Source organism: Chiloscyllium plagiosum, chromosome 5, assembly GCF_004010195.1.
Source record: "Chiloscyllium plagiosum isolate BGI_BamShark_2017 chromosome 5, ASM401019v2, whole genome shotgun sequence".
Taxonomy (NCBI): Eukaryota; Metazoa; Chordata; class Chondrichthyes; order Orectolobiformes; family Hemiscylliidae; genus Chiloscyllium; species Chiloscyllium plagiosum.
The window spans coordinates 72,588,431-72,598,921 of NC_057714.1; the positions used below are offsets into that span (position 1 = coordinate 72,588,431).

Here is a 10,491-nt window from a genome sequence, read left to right on the forward strand (position 1 = left end):
TATAGGGAGAGGCGGAACAGGCTGGGGCTGTTTTCCCTGGAGTGTCGGAGGCTGAGGGGTGACCTTATAGAGGTTTACAAAATTTTGATGGGCATGGATAGGATAAATAGACAAAGTCTTCTCCCTGGGGTGGGGGACTTCAGAACTAGAGGGCATAGGTTTAAGGTGAGAGGGGAAAGATATAAAAGAGACCTAAGGGGCAACTTTTTCACACAGAGAGTGGTACATGTATGGAATGAGCTGCCAGAGGAAGTGGTGGAGGCTGTTACAATTGCAACATTTAAGAGGCATTTGGATGGGTATATGAATAGGAAGGGTTTGGAGGGATATGTGCCGGGTGCTGGCAGGTGGGACTAGATTGGGTTAGGATGTCTGGTCGGCATGGACGGGTTGGACCAAAGGGTCTGTTTTCATGCTGTACATCTCTATGACTCTCTGACCACGATTCAGCTGTATTGAATATTATAAAGTCAAAGCTAAGGAAGCTGGTTAGTGATGGGGTTGCAAAGGAAGGGACAGAATATGTGAATGTCATATTGTACCGAGGAACCATAAAAGTGCAGGGAAACTCAATAATAGAACAAACCTATAGGATTTGTGCCTTAATGTGTGATGCATTCACAGTAAGGTAGACAAACTGATGGTGCAAATCGAGGTAAATGAATCATGGCTACAAGGAGATCAAAACTTGGTACTTAATATTCAGAGATATTTGACCTTTTGGAGAGACAGGAGGGATGTAAAATGTGGTGTGATAGCACTGTTAATAGGAGATGAAATGAATGCAGTTGTGAGAGATGATCTCGGCTTGAATGATGTACAGTCCATTTGGTTTGAGGTAAAAAAAACAGCAAGGGTGGGAGTAGTGCACAGAGGGAGAAACTGGAGCGACTCTGTGGGAAAGGCTATAAATCAACAAATAATAGGAGAGAATAGGGAAATAATTATGGGTGACTTCAATCTTCATGATGATTGGGTTAGTCACATTTGAAAGGGTAACTCTGACAATATAATCCAAAAGGGCATTATGGATAGTTTCCAAGAGCAATGTGTCATAGAACCAATCAGGAGCAGGCTACCTTGGATCTGGCAATGAGTAGGAGAAAGTGAGGACTGCTGATGCTGGAGATCAGAGTCAAGATGTGTGGCGCTAGAAAAGCACAGCAGGTCAGGCAGCATCTGAGGAGCAGGAGGATCAATGTTTTGGGCATAAGCCCTTCATCAGGAATGACATTCCTGATGATGGGCTTATGTTGAAACGTCGATTCTTCTACTCCTCGGATGCTGCCTGACTGGCTGTGCTTTTCCAGTGCCACACTTTTCGAATCTGGCAAAGAGGCAGGTTTAATAAATGACCTCAGAGTAAAAGGTTCCCTTGGAAGTAGTGATCATAACTTGACACAATTGAATTTTACAGTTCGAGATTGAGAAATGGGTCAGAAACCAATCAACTCCACTGTCCTGTGGCCAAACATTTCAACACCCCCTCCCACTCTGCCGAGGACATGCAGGTCCTCGGCCGCCTCCTTTGCCACTCCCTCACCACCCGACGCCTGTAGGAAGAATGCCTAATGTTCCACCTCGGGACTCTCCAAACCCATGACATCAATGTGGACTTCACCAGTTTCCAAATTTCCCCTCCCCCCACTTTACCCCAGTTCCAACCTTCCAGCTCAGCACCATTCTCATGACCTGTTCCTATCATCTATCTTCCTTCCCGTCTATCCGCTCCACACTCCTCTCCGATCTATCACCCTTTACCCCCACCTCCATCCACCTATTGCACTCTCAGCTACCTTCTCTCCAGCCCCTCCCACACCCATTTATCTCTCCACACAGAGGCTCCCATTCCTGATGAAGTACTTTTGTCCGTAACATCGATTTTCCTGCTCCTCGGATGCTGCCTGACCTGCTGTGTTTTTCCAGCACCACTCTCATCTTGACTCTAATCTCCAGCATCTGCAGTACCCATCTTCACCCAGAAATAATTGTGTTTATCCCAAATAAAGGAAATTACAATGAAGTGAGAATAGAATTTGTTTAAATGAACTGAGCAGATAGATTAACAGGAGAGACAGCAAGCAATATTCAAGGAGGTAGTTCAGGACTCTCAGCAAAAGGGAGGAGGAAAGATTCTGACAGAGAGATAAACTAACCATAGCTAATCAAGGAAGTTAAAGAGAGTATTAAATTGAAAGAAATAGCATATTTATTCATCACATGGTCATAGTCAGTAAAACTGGGATAAATTTCACTCAACTGTTGCTGAGATAATTTTAGAATCCAGCAACGAAGACTAAAATTCATTTTAGACAGAGAAAATAAACTATGAGGATAAACTAGCGATGAATATAAACACTGACAATAAGAGCTTCTTTTAATATATAAAAAGGAAGAGGGAGATCAAAGTGGACACAGGTCCCTTAGAAAATGAAGCTAGAGAGATGGTTTTGGGCAACAAGGAGATGGCAGACAGTTAAACACATACAGTATTTTGCATCAGTCCTTACAGGGCAAGAATACCGGGCAAGAATTAAGTACTGTCATCATCACTAGAGATGTAGTATTAGACAAACTAATGGGGGCTAAAGGCAGATAATTCCCTTGGTCCTACATAAGATGGGACTAGATAGATTTGTGATCAAAAGGAGAATCAAGGCTTACAGAAGAGTGAATACGAGGAATGTCAGATCATCCATGATCCCAGTGAATAGCAGAGCAGGTTTGATGGGCCAAATTATCTACTTCTTTTCCTATTTCGAATTAGTTTATGATTGTACTGACCCAGATAGCAACCTCAGTCCAGGTTGGCTGGGGTCTGGTGTCAGGGTCTCCTCACCTGATGCTGGGGGAGGGGAAGAACTCGCCTCGATACAGCTATTCATGAGGATCACAGGTCTCTATCCGCAAAGTGGGGCGCCAATTTTCCCTTGTCTGACAACTCTCAGGGAAATGACATGAAAAGTGCAAGAGCAGCTTGGGACACCTCGTGCACCACCAACTTTTAAGTGTGGTTCGGGCTCCAATGGCGAGTACTTCCATCTCTTGAGAGTCGGAGAATGTGACAAGTGTGGCGCTATAGCATTTGGTGCATAGGTAATGGGTGAGTTTGGGAAGATAGCATAAGAAAACCTGCCACAGAGAAGAGAAACCCTGCATGAAATTCACCCAAATTGACATTGAGATGATAAAGTTCAGCCTATAGCCTCTACTTTCACTAGGCTGTTTAATAATCCCTGGTCTCTGAATCATTACCTACTGACTTATTCGAGTTTATAAAATTTCAATTAGGTCTTCTACAAAACTTACTTGCACTTGTACAATGTAACCATAATATATTTGAATATTTTAAACTTACAGCAATAATTTCGGAAAATATTAAGGCAAATGCTGGCTGCAGGACACCATTTAGAATAGAACAGAATGTTCCCACAAGTATATACGGCCATTCGGTCTTATTCATCTTAAGAATATGCAGAAAGGACATGTTGGGAAGATTTTCATCCTGAAAAATACAATGATTTCATATACAGTTGTAAATGGAATATGATTTCCGAATCTGTAACCTGCAAATGATTGAATTTCAGATTCTTTAAAAAAAAACCTATTCATTTTTAAACCTGAAATAGCTAAATAAATGTATTGATATTTAATAAAAATAGAAAATGATGGTAATACTGAGCAGAGGCAGATGCATTTGTTTGCTCCTGTTGCAGGTGTTGTTCTACCTCAAATGTCTAAGCTGCTCTCATGTTGCATTACAGTCTGACAGTACAGCCTGAGGTAGTGGAAACGACAATTTTTTGGAAACTAATTTGAAAGCAATATAGGTCCCGCAAGCAAAGCCTTCCAGGCAAGGCAGCAGTTGTGTTGTTTCAGTCTTTGAAGTTTTCTTAGTCTGTCAACTTTACAGAACCATCAATCAATATGCTTGCACTTGTTAATCCTTCAAGTTTCAGATGGCTCTGGAATACCATTCACTGGCTGGGAAACCAAAAATGCTGAGTTAAATTTTGTTTTAATTGCCACTTAACATATGAAAATAACAGACCTGACATTTACTCCAGGATTTATCATGTGCCTCCAAGCAACCTCTGGTTAAAGGGTGAATTGAGCAGCATCATACCAGATTTCTGACACACTGCTACTTTTACTGATTGGACCCCTGAAGCCTGCATCAGAAGCTGATTCCACATACTCATCCCTTGCATGTTAACATTCTGCTTATTAACTCTTTTTCCTCCAAACAAATGCTGTCAGACTTTGAGTGTTTTTGACATTTCCTGTTTTCAATTCAGATTTCCAGCATATTGCCGTATTTACTTCTGCAGTTTTCAGCAACAGTACATACAAATTCTGCTTTCAGACTGTAGACTGACATTGGATACAATGGAAATAACTTGCATGAATTATCACAATAAGTTCATTCTTGGTGGACATTTTGGAAATGTAAAGGTAAATCAGAAACAGGATCACAAATCTCCATTTCCCACACTACCCACCATTGTGACCCTTCAGGTGATTAAGCCAATGAAACACCAATGTTGAACCCAAGTCCCACTGAGAATTCAATGTTCTCAACCCTAATACCAATAAATCACAACATTCTGTGGATAATTAATGTTTTACATTAATTTGAACATTTGAAAATCATATTGTATAGTTAGCTATCGACAAGATGCCCTGCAGTTCACCCACAATCCTCAGACAGCACCTTCCAAACTTTCCACAGCCACTTTCATCTAGAAGGACAAGAGCAGCAGATACATAGGAACACCACCACCTGCAAATTTCCCACCAAGCCACTCACCATCCTGACTTGGAAACACTTCCTTCACTGCCACTGGATCGAAATCCAGGAATTCCCTCCTAAGGGTATTGTGGGTCTACCTACAGCAGGTAAACTGCAGCAGTTCAAGAAGGCAGCTCAACACCATCCTCTCAAGTGCAACTAGGGATGTGCAATAAATGCTGGCCAGTCAGCGACGCCAACATCCCACAAAATTAATTTCAAAAAAGTCCAAATACCGCTGAACTGAACTAACAAGGAAACATTAAACTAATTTATCTCACTGCTTTGAATTATTAACTTTCAACTACAGTAGCATAGAAAGACAATACAAGACAAACATTTATGAATCACATATAGGCTGACTAGAAATAGTAATAAAATTGCTGTGGTTCTGTTCGCCGAGCTGGAAGTTTTTGTTGCAAACGTTTCATCCCCTGGCTAGGCGACATCATCAGTGCTTGGGAGCCTCCTGCGAAGCGCTTCTTTGATGTTTCCTCCGGTGTTTATAGTGGTCTGTCCCTGCCGCTTCCGGTTGTCAGTTTCAGCTGTCCGCTGTAGTGGTTGGTATATTGGGTCCAGGTCGATGTGTTTGTTGATGGAGTTTGTGGATGAATGCCATGCCTCTAGGAATTCCCTGGCTGTTCTCTGTCTGGCTTGCCCTATGATAGTAGTGTTGTCCCAGTCGAATTCATGTTGCTTGTTGTCTGTGTGTGTGGCTACTAAGGATAGCTGGTCGTGTCGTTTTGTGGCTAGTTGATGTTCATGTATGCGGATTGTTAGCTGTCTTCCTGTTTGTCCTATATAGTGTTTAGTGCAGTCCTTGCATTGTATTTTGTACACTACATTCGTCTTGCTCATGTTGGGTATCGGGTCCTTCGTTCTGGTGAGTTCGTTCACCAGTTCCTCACCAGAACCACATTAAACAAATTCTTAACTAAACTATACAGACTTATACCTGTGGAACAACATCAGCATCCTTGTTTTCTGTAGCTGTTCCTGGCTTTTTCATGCTGGCACGTGTTGACCGCCTTCGCAGTGGCTTTGTGGCAACAGTCTTAGGTTCAGCTTCATTAGCCAATTCATCTGTCTCATCATCTTCATCCTTAAACGTCTAAAAAAGATTAATTACATATTGAATATTTCATTTTATTTAAGCAAATTCAAAGTATGTGCACACACTTAGTGAAACTTAATTTTGCAATCTTATAAATATTGTTAATCAACCTTTTCAGAGATGTTGTTACTCTTCTGCAGCAAGTGGTAAATGAACTCAGGTCTCCTGGTTCAGACGTAGGGACACTATCACAAGAACCCCTTCTATAATCAGCCATGCTCTAAATCAATAGTTAAAGTCGTCCATGCATTTAAAGAGGTAACTGACTTCCATGAGTACCTGTGTCGTCACCAACGCATGATAAATTCCTTTTGCCGCCATCAGCTCTTTATGGGTTCCCATCTCTGAAATGACACCATCCTGTAATCCCGCAATGAGGTCTGCATTTTGGACTGTTGACAGACGGTGAGCAATAACTATAGTAGTGCGGCCTTGGCGTACCTTTCAGAAAATACACAGTATGTTTAGATTGTGACAAGTATCAATATTCATGCTTCCAACCCAGTGCTTGTGTAGCTTCCTTACAGAAAGAAATATGTATGTGTTCCTTAAAACTCTTTCCACACCAATGCTCTCCATGCCTGTAGGGAGAGCTGGGCCCAGTGGGTGGGTGGGGGCGGGCGTTGGGGGGTGCAGGGTGGTTGAGTGCTCTATTTCTCCCTCCAACTCTATTTTGATGTAATCCCTACTCTCCCCCTTCACGTAAGCATTGCGCTTATCAGCCTTTGCTTGTTACTGATTCGCTGGACATATTGGTGTTTTTCTGGTAGTGAAGATGTCGAATAAAGGGTTTTGCATAATGATGCCTTTACTGAGTCACTGCTCATACAACCACAGGTAATATGGGGAAAAATGAGCACTCAGAGAAATAAAAACATAAACAGTGGATTCAGAACATCTCCTGACTTCAGGGAAAACAACCCAAAAATCTTTGCAAGTCCTTACCACATTTAATAGCACTCTCACCTCTAGGTCTGAAAATGGTATGTTTGAGCCCCAAAGCAAGAGGAGATCTGACTGTACAGTCACACTAAAATGCCCTCACAGCATTCCCAGAATTATAAAATCAGCCAACACAAAATGAGCACATTCACCTATACATAGGGATTCTGTTAAATTGGTATCCAATTAGTCTCATGCTCCCATTCGTTTTCCTTAACCCTGCAAACCTTTCCTTTTGAAATACATGTTTATGTTTGCACCCTCAATCACTACTACCAAAAATGATTTAACTCAACTTCTTTGTTACTTGTGAGATACAAATGTGTACAAGATGGAGTAGAAGTTCCGGTAGTGGATGGGACTCACTTGAATTGTGCTGTGACCAACGTTCTGGTATCAAGTAACTTATCCTGTAGAGAGTGGGATTTAAACTTAATTGGTAGGGTCAGGGCAGAGCTTGGTGGAAATACGTAGGTATAAAAGCAAAAAGGAGATAACAGAACTGCAGAGGAGATTTAAAGTGAAGATGCCCAGAGTGGGATAGGATGGAGCAGAGGTGGAAACATTAAAAAAAAAGTAGCAAGAAGGAGGAAAATAGTAAAAAGGCAAAATTAATATCTCGTCCCTTGAATGCATGGAGTATTCAGAATAATAAACGAATTAATGGCTCAAATAGAAGTTATTGGCAATGATCTTATAGCCATTAGGAAAACATGGTGACAAGGAGATTAAAGCTGGGAACTAAATATTCTGGGATACTTGACTTTTCAGAAGAACAAGCAGGAAGGAAAGTCAACAGAAATAGCTTTATGAATATGGGATGGAATAAGTCCAAAAGCAGGATCTTGGTCAGAAGAAGTAGAATTGGTATTGATGGAGGCAAGAAATAATGAGGGGAAGGTGGGAGTAGGCCTCCCACAGGCCTCATAATTGTTGTTATACTGTAGGGCTGAGAATAAATCAGCAGGTAGTGAGGATGCATAAAACGTACAGTACATGAATCATGGGTGAATTTAATTTTCGTGTAGACTAGGAAAACATTTGGCAGAGGTAGCTACAAAACATAATTCAGAAAGTGTATTTGGAACAGTTTCCCAGAACAATGTGCTGTGGATCCAACCAGGATTCACAATATTTTGGATCTGGTAAGTTTAATAAATAATATCACAGTGAAAGACTCTGACCATATTGAGGGAGGATTTAGCATTCATTTTGAGAGTGAGGAACTCAGGTCAGAAACAATTACGATAAAATTAAATGAGGGTAACAACAAAGTAATGATAGCTGAGTTGACTGGAGTGAACTTGGAAAGGGGTTTAGCAGGACAGACAGTTGATGAACAATAGCTGACATTTAAGAAAATAGTTCATGATTTCAAACAGACATATATGCCAGTGAGGAAGAGGGATTCTGCGAGGGGAATAAACCAACCATGCTAACCAAAGAGGTTAAGGATAAACCAAACTGAAAAACAAACTATTCAGTGTGGCAAAGATTAATGATACATCAGAATATTGAAAAAAAGGTGATAAAATCCATCAAAAGATGATCAAAACCAAATAACAGGGAAAAAAATCTTTCAGGGTGAACTAGAAAGAAATATAAAATGGACTGAAGAACATCTTTAAATATGACAAAATGAGAGAAGCCAAATTGAACATAGGCCTCTTAAGAGAATGAGGCTTGAGAAATATTAATGGGAATCAGGAAAAGGCAAAGGAGCTGAATAAATACTTTGCATCACTTGTCATAGTAGAAGTTGCTACTAACATTCTAAAAATACTAAATAATCATGGCTGAAAATGTGGGTTGTGTGGCAAAGGAACCAAAACAAAACAAACCAAAATAAACTGTCACTACAGACAAAGAACTAGGGACATCAGTGTGACTAAAGACCAATTGGTTTGCTGAGCCTAATGGACTGCATCCTATGGTAACAAAGGTAGTAGCTAGAGAGAACGGATGCATTGGTAGAAATCTTCCAAAAATTCTTAGATTCTGAAGAAGGGTTAGAAAACTGTCAATGGAACACCATTATGCAAAAAGGGAGGGGACAAAAATAGCTAATTTCTACTCCTATGTTATACAATCTGATATTTGCCCACATACAAATCACTGTCCATCAAAATAGTATCTTCTTAGTTCTTTCATGGGATGTGACTGTTACCGTAAGACCAGAGCTCGTTGGAAATCACCAACTGTCCTTTAGACTCTTGTGTTGAGTCATCCTCTTAAGGTTATCAAAGCAATGAAAACTTTCAGAAATGAGATAACGAGAATCCAGAAAAAGTATATTCCTGTCAGGGTGAAAGGAAAGGCTGGTAGATATAGGAAATGCTGAATTACTAAAGAAATTGAGGGTTTGGTTAAGAAAAAGAAGGAAGCATATGTCAGGTACAGACAGGATAGATCGAGTGAATCCTTAGAAGAGTATAAAGAAAGTAGGAGTATACTTAAGAGGGAAATCAGGAGGGCAAAAAGGGGACATGAGATAGCTTTGGCAAATAGAATTAAGGAGAATCCAAAGGGTTTTTACAAATACATTAAGGACAAAAGGGTGAGAATATGGCCCCTCAAAGATCAGCAAGGCGGCCTTTGTGTGGAGCCACAGAAAATGGGGGAGATACTAAAGCAGTATTTTGCATTAGTATTTACTTTGGAAAAGCATATGGAAGACATAGACTGTAGGGAACTAGATGGTGACATCTTGCGAAATGTCCAGATTACAGAGGAGGTGGTGCTGGATGTCTTGAAATGGGGAAAGGTGGATAAATCCCCAGGACCTGATCAGGTGTACCCGAGAACTCTGTGGGAAGCTAGAGAAGTGATTGCTGGGCCTCTTGCTGAAATATTTGTATCATCGATAGTCACAGGTGAGGTGCTCGGAAGACTGGAGGTTGGCAAACGTGGTGCCACTGTTTAAGGAGGGCGGTAAAGACAAGCCAGGGAACTACAGACCAGTGATCCTGACCTCGGTGGTGGGCAAGTTGTAGGAGGGAATCCTGAGGGACAGGATGTACCTGTATTTGGAAAGGCAAGGACTTATTAGGGATAGTAACATGGCTTTGTGCGTGGGAAATCATGTCTCACAAACTTGATTGAGTTTTTTGAAAAAGTAACAAAGACGATTAATGAGGGCAGAGCAGTAGATGTGATCTATGTGGATTTCAGTTATACGTTCGACAAGCTTCTCCATGAGAGACGGATTAGCAAGGTTAGATCTCACGAATACAGGGAGAACTAACCATTTGGATAAAGAACTGGCTCAAAGGTAGAAGACAGAGGGTAGTGGTGGAGGGTTGTTTTTCAGACTGGAGGCCTGTGACCAGTGGAGTGCCACAAGGATCAGTGCTGGGTCCTCTACTTTTTGTCATTTATATAAATGATTTGGATGCGAGCATAAGAGGTACAGTTAGTAAGTTTGCAGAAGACACCAAAATTGGAGGTGTAGTGGACAGCGAAGAGGGTTATTGACCAGATGGGCCAATGGACTGAGAAGTGACAGATGGAGTTTAATTCAGATAAATGTGAGGTGCTACATTTTGGGAAAGTAAATCTTAGCAGGACTTATAAACTTAATGGTAAGGTCCTAGGGAGTGTTGCTGAACAAAGAGACCTTGGAGTGCAGGTTCATAGCTCCTTG

General features: G+C 41.2%; 1 protein-coding gene across 1 annotated transcript in view; it reads right to left on the reverse strand.

Annotated features, from left to right (window-relative positions):
• Positions 1-10,491, reverse strand: part of abcb4 (ATP-binding cassette, sub-family B (MDR/TAP), member 4) — a 130,878-nt gene that overhangs the window by 43,323 nt on the left and 77,064 nt on the right. Inside the window, exons 15-17 of the mRNA XM_043690329.1 lie at positions 6,186-6,347; positions 5,748-5,903; positions 3,359-3,505 (exon numbers count right to left, since the gene is read on the reverse strand). Coding sequence (XP_043546264.1) covers positions 3,359-3,505; positions 5,748-5,903; positions 6,186-6,347 — 465 coding nt within the window. The remainder of the gene's footprint in view (positions 1-3,358; positions 3,506-5,747; positions 5,904-6,185; positions 6,348-10,491) is intronic.